The sequence below is a fragment of the Phodopus roborovskii genome, unplaced genomic scaffold (genome assembly GCF_943737965.1).
Source record: "Phodopus roborovskii unplaced genomic scaffold, PHOROB, whole genome shotgun sequence".
NCBI lineage: Eukaryota > Metazoa > Chordata > Mammalia > Rodentia > Cricetidae > Phodopus > Phodopus roborovskii.
Window position 1 is genome coordinate 24,277,527 of NW_026126563.1, and position 14,036 is coordinate 24,291,562.

General features: G+C 43.0%; 1 protein-coding gene across 1 annotated transcript in view; it reads left to right on the forward strand.

Annotated features, from left to right (window-relative positions):
• Fhod3 (formin homology 2 domain containing 3) overlaps positions 1-14,036 on the forward strand; it is a 397,434-nt gene that overhangs the window by 365,768 nt on the left and 17,630 nt on the right. Inside the window, exons 20-23 of the mRNA XM_051202091.1 lie at positions 6,025-6,207; positions 9,067-9,186; positions 10,060-10,221; positions 13,242-13,432. Of these exons, the coding sequence (XP_051058048.1) occupies positions 6,025-6,207; positions 9,067-9,186; positions 10,060-10,221; positions 13,242-13,432 (656 nt within the window). The remainder of the gene's footprint in view (positions 1-6,024; positions 6,208-9,066; positions 9,187-10,059; positions 10,222-13,241; positions 13,433-14,036) is intronic.

Below are 14,036 nucleotides of genomic sequence, written 5' to 3' on the forward strand. Positions count from 1 at the left end.
TCCCATTTTGATCCCTCGCACTGCATAAGGTGGGTATGATGGCACTAGCATGTAGTCTCAGTGCTTGATAAGTGGAGCCACAAGGATTAAAGAGGTGCAGGGTCCTCCTCAGTTGTATAGGGGCCTTGAGGCCAGCTTCGGTTACATGAGACCCTATGTCAAAAACTAAAACAAACCAGAGATATGCTTTGTTGGATCTTATTGTTGTTGTTTGTTTGTTTGTTTGTTTGTTTGTTTGAGATAGAGCCTCTCTGTATATCTCTGGTTATCCCGGAGTCACTCTGTAGATAAGGCTTGCTTTGAACTTATGGAGATCTGTCTACCTCTGTCTCCCGAGTGCTGGGATTAAAGGTGTGTATCACTACCACCTGGCATTTCTTGGATCATCTTGAGAACAGAGCAAGCCAACTGAGGCTTTCATGGTTGCTGATCTGTTGAAGGTCGAGAAAGATGAGAGGTAGATGGCCCAGTGGAGCATATTTCATGGGCTATGCCACAATTCTTGTTCCTGCACATGGGCAGCGGAGATGGCATACAGTACAGGCAAGGTTAGGAGCCCATAAGGCTAGGCATACCTTTGCACTTTGAGAAGAAGAGACAAGCACAAGAAAAACTATCTACTGAAACAAGTACTTGGTTGAACATACAGTATCCTTGCCAAGTTCATGCCCATTCAGGAAGTGACCTTGCTTGGAAAGACAGTGCGTTATTAATGGATGGGCCATCAGTCTTCTGACTGGTATTCCTAAAAGAGGAGGGACATTTGGATACAGATAGGTGGGAGTGCCACTTGAATCAGAGAACACACAGGGAGATTCACAGATTGAAGTCCATGTGATGACAGAAACAGAAATTAGAGTGACACACTTACAAACCAAGGGATGCCAAAGATTTTGTTGAGCATCAGAAGAGACAGTAGTTAAAAAAGGAGGAGGAGAAGGAAGAGGAGGAGAAGTAGTAGTCGTAGTAGTCGTAGCAGCAGCAGCAGCAGTAGAAGTAGTAGTAGTTAAGAGGCAAGGAAATGTTCTCCTCTCCAGCCCTCAAAGAGAAAGCATGGGGCTTTGCACAACCTAGATTTTGGGCATTTACATTGTGGTTTTTTTTTTTTTTTTTTTTTTTTTGGTGTTGTTGTTTTGTTTTGGGTTTGGGGGAGAGGCGTTGAAACAGGGTTTCTCTGTGTAGCCCTGGCTGTCCTGGAACTAGCTCTGTAGATCAGGCTGGCTAGTGGTACCTACTGTCCCCCACATTGACCCACCCCCAGAAATGTCTCCACACACTCTTAACTTCCCCTAGGGAGTGAAAGCATTCCATCCAAGAACCCCTCATTGAAGCTAACTCCATAACCTAGCAGTATGCATATCCCTCAGCTGTTCTCAGGCATAGCTGTGAAAACCATGGAACCAGACCTCTTGTAGAATGTGAAATGCATCTCCTCTTCATGATGCCAGTCAACCTAGGGGTATAGAAGATCTATACTCATGTGCTAGAAAGGATCCAAAGCTTGTCCTGGACTCTTGTTGTTGAACAGTTAACATGAAACTGAGAAGAAAAAGCAGTTGTCAACATACAGACCCTTGCTAATAAGATTTGCAGCTAATGCCCACAGGCCTTCAGCCAGACTGTCTGCTTCCTGGATACACACATTATGTCACAGAACTGCAGCTTCATAAGGCCATTGGCAAGCTCTGTGTACCAAAACACAATTAGGATGTATTAAATGACATCCTGTGCCATTGCCTAGCAACTCACGGCATGGATCTGGATTTGTCATACAAACCTGAGTAATTAACTGCATTAAGGAAGTGGCTTTCAGAAGAGTATTAAACTGTAGGAAGTTATTTTAGGGTCATCTCTAGAGAGCATTCATAATGTTTTTTTTTCCATTAAAATGCACAGAATGATAACAAATGGAAATGGGAAGACATTGCTTTTTTTTTTTTCCTCCTTTGCTTTTCTGATTTTTAGAGTGTAGTCCACTTACAAGGCAGTACAATACAGTTGTCTTTAATGACATTTAACTCATCTCACTTTGGCTGTCAGACCCAGCATAATCTTAGAAGCAGAAATTTCCTTTAACCATTTGTGCCACAGTATCGTTCCAAGGAGTTGCTATTGCTAAAGGCATGGCCTTAGCTGGCTTCATAGGTGCTGGGCATAGGTGAGTCTGCTCATGGGCTGTGTAGCTGGCTCAGGGAGCCAGAATGCTCTGATGATGGGACACAGCTGTCCCCTTAGAGTTTGCATCTGCAGGTGAGTGTCCATGAATAGTGGAGCTCCTGCTAGGACATGAGGGCAGCCCCTAGCAGTTCTGTAGCTCTGCTTGGGAGAACTTCGGCCTCTGCTTCAGCAAATCATCCCATCTATGCTGAGCACAATAACCTCTTGCCCCAATGTGTTGCCTCCATGTGCTCGTGTGAATGGCAGGAGATACCTTCAGAGTCCTTCAGGGGGTTGATTTAAGCTGTATGAGAATACGTGCAGGGATAGAGCCCATTTTCTCAGAGTACACAAACTGTTAACACACTAACCCCAGACAAACTTTCCCTAGTCCCTGATGCTGAACCCAAATCCTTGTAGTAGATTCTTCATTACCATAGCTAGGGTTACGTCAAAAACAAGTAAAACCATTACTGCTGTATCTCATCTGCACGAAAATCAAATGGCCAAACTCAAACTAGCATTTAGGTCCACAACAAAGGATATATTGCATTTTTTTGGATAGCACTTTGTGCTACAAAAACAAATATAGTTGTCGCAATACAAGGACAATGTCTAGAACAGTGGTTCTCAACCTGTGGCTTGTGACCCCATAAAAAAAACCTCTATATTTGAAAATATTTACATTATGATTCAAAACAGTAGCAAAATTACAGTTGTGAGGTAACAACAAAGACAATTTTATGGCCATGGGGGGATCACCACAATATAAAGAACTGTATTAAAGGATTGCAGCATTAGGAAGGTTGAGAATCACTGGTCTAGAAGGAATTAAAAAAAAAAAAAAACAAAACAAAATAAAACAATAAAACCAATTGGGTTATTATGTTTTGGTCTTGTTGGATGATTCTTTCCCTACAAAACCAAGTAGTAATTCAAAGTATCATCAAAGAAACTACGGATGTGGCAAGAGTCTGACTTAAACCCTGCTTGTGTTCATCTGTATCATCCTGGAGGAGGAAAGGACCACCAGCTCGCAAGAGGTGGCTCTGACCTACGGAGCCACTGTCCTGTAGTCTCACTGACAGTGATGCAAGGAATAAGAAAACGAATTAGAAAACGGTGAGCTCAGAATCGTCCACAGTGAAGAAATGGTTCGAATTAGAGAAGTAAAAGGCAAAGAAAACATGTTTGGGACAAAGCGACAAAACTTGCAGGAACATGTCTCCTGAAGGCTGGCTACAAAAGGTGTTGGCAAGTTTTGTTTTCAAATTCCTGCCTTGCCTTGAACAATTTAAGCATTGTGAAAATTAAAGTACACATTTATGCTAAGTACTTTAAAAACTAGTTGAGTTCCAACCATAGATGCTTTCAAAGAGTGTCATCTGTTTGAACTGTTTGGATAAGTGTTTTTTAAACACTATGTTTGTGGACAGTGTGACCCAGAGAATTTTGGCTAAATCCCTCTGATAATCAAATTCTGCCCACATAGCCTCATCCTGGAGCCACAGTGGAGAACAGCTTGGAAGGAGATGGGTCTGAGTGTTTGCCAGGTGTCACCTTCTGCAGCCTCACTCTGACTGCAGTTTAGAATGTGTACTTCTGATGAGCTGAGGCCAGCGCTCCCTGCCTGTTCCCACTCAACAAGTTCAGGGCTGCTTTTGCCCAGACACACCCAGCTGTACCATTGTGTTAACATGTGCATATTTAAAAGCTGCTGTTAACTTTATAGTCATGATTTTTTAAAAATTTGGAGTCAGTATAGTATAAAGTTAATTATTTTGGTAGGCTGTTCTAGTGTTGTAAAAATGTATCTGAATCCCTTCAGTCTGGATTGAAGTAGTTCCATCTCTGTGCTGCCCTTCTGTAGTTCCCTGGCAGGCAGAGATGCATTTTCCATCACTGTGCTGTTCTGGTTTTAAGACTGTCATGTGGAATCGCACAGTGTAGAGCCTGTAGAGATTGGCATCTTTCACTCAACATGACAGACAACCTTGAGACTCACCAGAGTCTCATAGGCTCTAGAGTGTCTTGATGTTACCACAGAGCAGTGTTTCATTTTGGGGATGTACCACAGTTGGTTTACCTGTTTCTCCACTAAAAATATTTAACTTGTCACAGACTTGGGCTATTACACATAGAGCAATTGCAATTGTTTTAATAGTTTCCTGTGACTACCGGGTTTCATTGCTCTAGATTACATACCCAGGAATGGAATGTCAGTGTCATAGGGGAACATCTATGTTGATAAATTGCATCTTTTTTTTTTTTTTTTGTCTACCATGGGTCACAAGATTTCCCAAAATTTGTATGGTGTTAAATTTCCATAACCCATTTTGAGTTTCTTTATGTAGAAAGGAGAATTACATTGTGGTTCATTATTTTAATATGAAATCTAGTTGTTTAAACACTACTTGTTGGAAATTCTATCCTCTCTCTGTTGGATAGTCTTTTGTCACAATTAATGGACCATATTTGTGTGGTCCATTTCTGTACTGTCCCTCTCTCTCTCTCTCTCTCTCTCTCTCTCTCTCTCTCTCTCTCTCTCTCTCTGTGTGTGTGTGTGTGTGTGTGTGTGTGTGTGTGTGATTCTACAGCTCTTCAAGTTGGACAAAGTTATCCTTCCAAGGTCACCTTTTACAACTCTCCATGGTTGTTCCATGTCTTCATCACTACAAGGCTTCTAGAACCAGCTTGTCTGCTTCTACACAAAATCATGTTGGTCTTTTGGTTGGAACTGAGTTAAGCCTATAGATCAGTCTGGTGAGACAGCACCCTGACTATAAATCCTAGCCTATAAACATGGTATTCCACTCCAGTGATTTATACCTTCTATGGTGGTTTTCATTAGCATTTTAAAATTTCTAACATATATAGAGCTTATAAATTCTTTATTAGATGTGTCACTTGTATATTTCATCATAAATAGCACTTTGAAATTTTCTCATTACTATGTAACAATAAAGTAGGTTTTGTGTATTGGCTATGTGTCATGAATCCACTTTTGTGTTTTAGAAATATTTTTGTAGGTGTTTATAATTCTTCTTCTTCTTCTTCTTCTTCTTCTTCTTCTTCTTCTTCTCCTTCTCCTTCTCCTTCTCCTTCTCCTTCTCCTTCTCCTTCTCCTTCTCCTTCTCCTTCTCCTTCTTCTTCTCTCTCTCTCTCTCTCTCTCTCTGTGCTTCTTGTGTGTATGTGTGTAGGGGAGGAAAGAGTTCCCATACAGTGTTAAGATAGGAATAATGAAGATAGATAATAATTTTTTCACTCTTAAAATTGTAATGAATTAAGTATTTGAAACTGTAAGAATCAATCTGATTTTAACATCCTTTGTCCTCTTGGCATTCCGCAATTGGCCTTTACCAAAAACAAATAGAAGTAGAAAGTTAATACTGTTTTCATCATTATGCATATATATATATATATATATCATTTTTTCCTAAGTCAGACTTGTGTTTGATATTAAAATATTATTTATCTATGAGTTTTGGTTAAAATTACAATTAATACAGAGAAGCCAACCTGACTTTTTGTGAATATTACTTTTTGTAATCTATTAAATAAGTTCATGAGATGTGCAACAAAGTGCACATTCTTGACACATGTTGCTGTATCTCCTAGGGAGTGGGAGGCTGTTCTCTAATATTCTATCTTTTTTATTCTCACTTTTCAGCCCCTGGCATTGCCTAGAATGCCCTTTATGCCCTAGAAGGCCTGGAGCAGGGTATTTAAAAGTTTACAGGTTTTCATAATATAACACCTGCCTATTATTTAACTATCTGCTTGTTTTACTATCATAACAGAAATTTGAAAATGTTGCAGGAGCAGAGTCCATTACTGAGAATTATTATATCACCCTATCTTTCTAGAAAATTCTGACCATGATTCCAACCGAAGAGGAGAAGCAGAAAATCCAGGAAGCTCAGCTGGCTAACCCTGACGTGCCCCTGGGCAGTGCTGAGCAGTTCCTCCTCACGCTGTCCTCCATCAGTGAGCTCTCAGCTCGGCTCCACCTCTGGGCATTCAAAATGGATTATGAAACCACAGAGAAGGTAGGCAGGCCATAGGAACTCCCACATCCCAGTGTGGAGACCAGTGGTTTTACAGCCGGTGGCTATTAAGCTGGTAAAGCCTCATTCTTGACACAGAATTTGGAGGGTGAGCTGATGGTGATGGTGTCATAGCTCACACTGGGTGGTGCGAACTGCATCTGAACTAGGTGTTGAGCACCTTCCTGACACAGCCTCAGATCCTGACTATAGGCAGCAATCAAGTGTTCAGTTATCAAACCTTATCAGACTGCATTTTCCCTGTAGAAAATATAGGAAGGCAAAATGTGGGGGAAAAAAAAACTTCCACCCTTTCCCCTGATGATCATAACCTAAACTGGGACCCATGGTGCTGGCAGCTTCATGGGGACTGGTAAGAGAATCTTAGTAGCTATTTTTCCCATTGTTGTGACCAAATGTCAGGCAGAAACAACTTACGGGAGAAGAGTTTTGTTTGGGTCTCACTATTTCAGAGGGCACAGGCCTTCATGAAGGGAAAGTCATGATAGTGAGTGGGATAGCTCCATCCATCATAGCAGCAGCAGCTTTAGGCAGCAGACAGAAAACTGAATTGTATGGGAACTAAAAAGCCAGACACTGTAGTGTGTATCTGTAACCTCAGTGCTGCTATGGTAAAATGGGGGTAGACACAGGAGAATCCTAGGAAGCTTGCAGGTGCAGACACCTGACAGAGGTTATCCTCAGACTCAAATACATGTGTACATTCAGATACACACACACACACCCACACACACACACGCACACACCAGAGTTGGGGGAATGGTTAGTTGGGGAAGGTCCTAAGGCCCCTCTTAAATAGCAAGTGGAAGACATAGGCATCCTTCCTGTACTGGGTGTGTTGTATGACTTCACTAGGGAGCTATGAACAAATGTCTATCTACCCCAGATAGCAACAGCAGACCAAAGAAGTCTTCCACCCTGGCCTAACTTAGTGAACCAGAGTTCGTCAGGGTTACTTACATGAGGGTGGGTCAGGGGTTACTTAAAGAACATAGATAGGGGCTGGATAGATGACTCAGCAGTTAAAAGCACTGGCTGCTAGGTTCAATTCCCAGCACCCACATGGCAGCTCACAACTCTCTGTAACTCCAGTGCCAGGGGATCTGACACCTTCATACCAATTCATATAAAATAAAGATAAATTATTTTTTAAGAGGTAACACAGATAACTCAGAGGGAGCTATAGCACCATAAAGCCCATCCCAGCATGGGCATTCCTGGAGGGCCCTGCCCAACACCAAGTTGCAGAAAGATAGATCAGTATCCTTTCCCCCCCAGAAGTTGTTAGTACTTATGTAACTTGGGAAGGGGTCTTGAGACTCTTGTATTTAAGGAATTTCCTGACACTTGTAAGTGTTGGTAGCTTCTTGAGTCCCTGTTAGAGGCAGTACTTTGATTTGGGAGGAGACATTACACGACAGGTCCGTGGGATGCTTTTGTGAGCTGAGTAACTGTAAGGGGCTTCGTACCAGAAGAGGTAGAGACTGAAGCCCGGAGGGGTCACCATGCTGCTGTATTGGAGAATAGCTATACGACAGTGAGTTTGGGAAGTTTGAGGGAAAATTACAGGCTGAGCATGTCTAATACGAAAATTTGAAACCCAAATGCACAAAAAGCCAAAGCTTTTTTTAGGGCCAAAATGATGCTACAGTGAAAATTCCATGCCTCACCTTATGTGACAGGTCATAGATGAAGCAAAAGCAGTTAAAAGTGTTTTCAAATATATGAAATTACCTTCTGGCTGTGTCGTGAGGGGTGTGCTATGACATGAGTAAATTTTGTCCTTATACCTCATCTGTGAGATGTCTTAGAGGTATTTTCAGATATTTCAGCATAGGAAACACTTCTGGGCCCCATGCATTTTGAATAAGGGGTCTTAACGCAGTCTCCATCCATGGAATCAAGCAGGAAAGAAGAAGACACCCCGAGGACTGCTGGGTGTAACTCCATTGTGAAAGCATTTGGCACATTTAGGTGATTTTTAGCAAAGTGAGATGACATTGGAGGAAATGATGTGTGACTAGCTACGGTTGGGGACTGGCAAGGCAAGGCTGCTGGAGAGACTACAGTTGAAGCCCTTCATTTTGGGGATCCAGGCAAGTGAAGGACTTCATAGGTTGAGGCCAATGAGGCTGCAGAGCAGATCAAATGTCTGTGGCTTTCAGACGTGCAAAATCCAAAATCCCCGGACTTTATGCGCCCCGAGTAAGCTATGAATATACCTCAACACAAATTCTTAAATGTATTTAAAACATGGAGCTGGGGTTTTGTAACCAAATTATATGGTTCTTTACTGTAAACTTTGTAGATGACAATGCCATGTCACAATGTCAAAATATTGGACAGACCTATGTAAGTAACAGGCCAAGAGGTGACCAGCGTGGAGGGCCTAAAGGGACAGGAGGAAACCGTGGTGGCCAGAGACTCTGAGCATGCAATGAGTACAGTCATCTGCCCGCAAAGGGAAAAAAAAAAAAAAAACCCAGCAACAACAAAGAGAAGGCTGTGGTCTGGCATTGAGGGATCATGGAAGGAAAGGTGGCCTCGGAAGTCAGCCAGGCTGGCATGGGAATGGGGAGTGGTGAAAGGGGTCTAAGGGTCCTGCTTGCACTTGGAAGTTACAGAACCAAGGCTCCTCACTGTGGTGTCCGGGAGTAGATTTTTCTCTGCTGCCTTTCAATAACTATCCATATCTTGGACCAAATGCCTATCACACACCTTATCCTGTGCTACGGAGAACTCTACTGGTTATTGTTGCAGACTACACAAACCTGGAAAGGAAAAAAAGGGAAACCAAGATATGTATTCTTTCTCATCTTCTGCTTTCTTTTTATCTGAAAGGAAGTGGCCGAACCACTTTTGGACCTGAAGGAAGGAATAGACCAGTTGGAGAACAATAAAACTCTGGGCTTCATCCTGTCCACTCTCCTCGCCATTGGGAACTTTCTAAATGGAACCAATGTAAGATTTCCCAGTCCCTTACTCCCTGGCCTCCTTTAGCACAAAGTCTCTGCTGTCATTACCAATGGATCTGTACCCTCGATTGATTCTTTGAACCATAGTGCAACACGCAGATTTTGTGTCTTTTTGCTGAAAATTCAAAGCTTTTGGTCCTTGTAATATCAGGGGCCATTCATTTGAATATGAACTCTTCTATAAGAAAGCTTGGAAAATAAGTACATGATCCTTACAGGGTGTGACTACTCTAAAAAATTAACATCAGGAGATTATCATCCATATTCTTTTTTCTCCAAGGTTATCACTCAAATATTTAGGCATATATAAGTTCCGGTATTCTTTTGAAGATTCGTTTTATTTTGAATTGTGTGTGCATATGCACACAGAGTGCAGGCATGCACGAGCTCATGGAAATGAGAGGCTTTGGATGCCTTGGAGCTAGAGTTATCAGTGAAGTTGCGAGCTATCCAGTGTAGGTGCTGTGATCCAAATGGTCCTCCAGAAAAGTTCTATGTCCTCTAAACCGCTATAAGCCTCTTTTTTAGGCATGGTGGTCTTTTTAAAAAGCAAAATTATTGGTTGCTGCTGTTGCCCTGACTCTGGTCAGAAAGAAAACATTCAATAGTGGTCAGAGGAGAAAGAGACTGTTGGTGTACAGGAGTCAAAGGGCTGTCAAAGCCCTGGGGTGGGGGAGTAGCTCAGGGATGTGGTGGATGTGGCTGTTCCAGTTTGAGCATCAGAGGAAGAAGGGGTGTGTGGCTCACTAGCCTTAGAGAAACTAAACACTGGGCTACATTGATTCTAACCATCTGCACTGTTGAAAGAGCCTGCCTAATACTTATTTTTCTCATGCCTTTATTCAATGTCACCAAACAGGCCAAAGCATTTGAGTTAAGCTACCTCGAGAAAGTTCCAGAAGTCAAAGATACAGTGCACAAGCAGTCCCTTCTCCATCACGTGTGCACCATGGTAGTGGAAAACTTTCCAGACAGTTCAGATCTGTACTCAGAGATTGGGGCCATCACCAGGTCAGCCAAGGTACGTCCATGGAATTGGAGGAGCTGGCCTCATGGGCTTTGCTGTTGGGTCTTCTGCGTCATCTCAGAGGCATATAGTCTCAGTTAGTGAGCCATTCGGTGCAGCCTGCTCTGGAGTTCACAATTATGATTCATTTCATGCCATTTCTAATGAACTTTTAAGATCTTTTTCCTATCTCTGGTTCTTGGTCAGATTCTTTCCTACTGAGGTATGTGGGGCAAGCTTGTCATGTGAGCCTCACTCCTGTGTCCACTGGTGAGAGTGTTACTTTCCAGACTATTCTACCCAATGTTGCAAATCCTCAGCCTGCTCTAGATAAGCATATCAAAGACAAGCATATCAGAAAGATGCCATCTGGCTCCTCCTGAGATGCCATCATACCCAGGATGAGATCTGAAGCCAGAAACCCGAATATGCCTGGCCCCAGTGCTCAGAGATTGGCTGTTCCAATGATCTTACACAAGGGAACATTTTTATAGGGCTATAAACAGTATATGGCTTTGGACCCTCAGATGCAGGCTCTTAAAGTACAGAGTTATTATCTTTGTGAGCACATAGCTGGTTAAAGAAGAGACTATTGTATTATGTGGTCATTTAGCTGCCTGAAAGGTAGGGGGACCATTGAGGCAGGACAATACCCAGGGGAACCCCAAATACAACAGAATTGTGAAGGCTATGGAAGCATTGGAAGCCAGGCTACTGTAGAGAAAACTCCTGGAAATATAGTGGGCTTGGAAGTGTGAGTGGAAAGTATTTGGATACACCAGAATTGAGGATGAGGAGGGACTGGAGAGCAGAGTGGCCAAGAGGTAGAGTCAGGGTTACAGAGGTCTTGAAAGAGCTCTCTTCTCTGTCATCGCCCATTGGACCGGCACATGACCTGTTAGCTGGAGCCTCCTTTACCTGCCACAGGAACTACAGTCTAGCAATTACCAGGTTGGCTTCATAGTGTACCCACCTTGAGGTAAAAAGAGGCATAGCCACTGGTTGTCCAGCCCTGACAGAACTCACAGAGGGCTTCTCGGAATAGAGTCCCCTAATGGGGATGCATGCCACACTGCTCTATGGTGGGCGCGTGCGGTGTGTCCTCTCAGATGGGATGGTCCTGTAGTCACTATTGTGCCACCTCCACAAGTCCTTCCTCAGAAAAGAAGGCTTGTTAGAAAGTCAAGACAAAACTCAGTCTGTCTAGAGCCCCTTCCTTTTGGCCTTGTTTCCAGAACCACCTAAAACACTTGGATTCCATTTGGCCCTCCCCAGGGTCTTCCCCAGCTGGAACTGACTAGCAACCAAAGCGGCCCTGACACAGAATTACTGATACCGGTTCAGATATGCGGCTGTCCTGGGCCCTTTCCCAAATGCCTACTAGACATTTAGTTGTCATTTAAATACTAGCTGCATAATGTATCCTTGCCTTCATACTGGCCACACAGGCCCAAGCTGCCCACAAGTTACACTACATGATGGCTGTTCAAGATCTATGTTTTGAAATGGGAGACCATGAGGGCATCTGCTACCTGTTTCCAAACTTCACAGAGCCTTTGTAGGTCTAAGCCCTTCTTGGACCCTGCCCTGCTTTCCTTGTCTTGGGACTCTTCTGGGCTCCTAGCCTTTCTCCCGTGGGTGTAGCAGATCCTACTTCAGATATGCCTTTGTAGACTTGATCCGGTAGCAGGCTTTCTCTTTTGAACCACCAACCAGCTCCCAAATCATGATATGGAGACTTATTATTCATTTTGAATCTCAGCCTTAGCTTAGCTCGTTTCTAGCTAGCTCTTTTAACTTAAAATAACCTGTTTCTCTTTATCTACCTTTTGCTTTGGGTCTTTTTACTTTTCCCCTTCTGTGTACCCTATTTTCACTGCTTCTCATGTCTGTAGGTTGGTGGCTGCCTGGCTTCTGGCCCAAGATGTCTCCTTGTCCTCTCCTCCTTCTGTAGTTCTTCCTTTTGAGCCTAGATTTCTCCTCCTATTTATTCTCTCTGCCAGCAGCCTTGCCTGTCCTCTCTCTGCCTCCCTTTTGGCCATTGAGCTTTTTATTAGACCTATCAGGTGCCCTAGGCAGGCAAAGTGAAACACTTTGCATTTTCCAGAATGTTCATGCTCTGTCTCAAATGTTTGTGCATGTGTAGCTTGCATTAACTCTCAGAATCATCTCATGCCTCCCCACCTAAACGCTCTCTCTCTCTCTGTCTTTTTATCTGCTCTCTCTGTCTGTCTGTTTGTCTATCTGTCTTACTGACTCTCTCATAAATACACACACACACACACACACACACACGCACACGCACACACACACACACACACACACACACGAAGCCTTGAAGATACTGTAGATCCCTCAGAGCTTGGACTATGGCATGAGATTACTTGATGACATGAGTTCAGGTACATCCTGTACTTGTCTTTCTGTACTTATTGTGCTATTCATGGATCTCTGTAATTAGTACCTGATATAGGAAGAGTTGTACAGTAGGCATTCCATGAGTGTTGGATGAATATATGAATGATGGATGAGTCCAATCAGTTTTTCATATAAATTGTGAATTGTGGTGAAAAGAAAATGAACTGTCTACTGCTGACTGAGCATAGCTGAGCCATCCATCTGTGACTGGGGAAGTTTCTTAGTCTTGAGTAAAATATTAGCCCCAAAGAACAAGAGGACCCTGAAAAGGTTTATGAGCTGTCTGCCCAGCTCATCTTGTACTAGGTTCTTTCATTTCATGTCTGAATTTACAGTTCCCAACGATTCTCAAAACATTTCTTCCCAAAAAAGGCAAGAAAAGGTGACTCCTGTATTGGGTTCACTTGGAGAACAATTTTATCACTGAATAAATTGATGGGAGATAATGAAAAATACACATGTGAATCATTGTTAGGCCATAAATATGTTTGTATTTCAACATGTAAGTTCGGTTTTGATTCTTGTTTTCTCCCTAGAGGCACTTTGGGCTCCCAGCTCAGGCTGGTGTCCAGCTGTTTCATACATTTTCTCTGCTCCTTCTCCCCTCTGATTTTCAGGTCGACTTTGATCAACTTCAGGATAATTTATGTCAGATGGAGAGAAGATGCAAAGCTTCCTGGGATCACCTCAAGGCAATTGCAAAACATGAAATGAAACCAGTTCTAAAGCAGCGGATGTCAGAGTTCCTGAAAGACTGTGCAGAACGAATTATAATTTTAAAGATTGTCCACCGGAGGATAATTAACAGGTATGTGTACGAAAGAGCATACAGGAAACTGTCAGTGCTTTGTACACACAGATCAGACAGTTACATTCTAGGAACATAGCAGGTACTCCTAAGGTACGTAAGTCTTGACATCTATGTATGTAAAACAATGACATTGAATCCAAATTAGAAGGGATGCTGGGGATAATTAAATTTAAAAACTCCCCCTTGATCCAGAAGTTGCTTTTGTAAGGTCTTTGGCTACTTTTCCGCAGCTGCTGGAGTCATGTTACCTACATGAGTCCTATGTGAGGCTGCTCTCCTTCTTAGAAAAGTTCTTTCTTGTATCTGGTCTACACTCAGCCCCTCTGGGGGGTGTGCTCTCCAGCTACTCTCCAGCAGGTATACCTGAGCGAGGGCTGAACCATAACCCAGGGCCTCAGATTTCTTCCTTGGCTGCTCTTTCCAGAGTCTCTCACTGAACCTGGGACTCACTGAATGAACTTGATGAGCTGGCCAGGAAGCCTCAGAGGTCCTCCTGTGTCTCTTGCCCCAATGCTGGCAGTACCACACTCCCATGCCCAGCATTTTGTGTGGGTGCTGAGACTTTGAACACCGAATAGCACAGCAAATGCTTTACCTACTG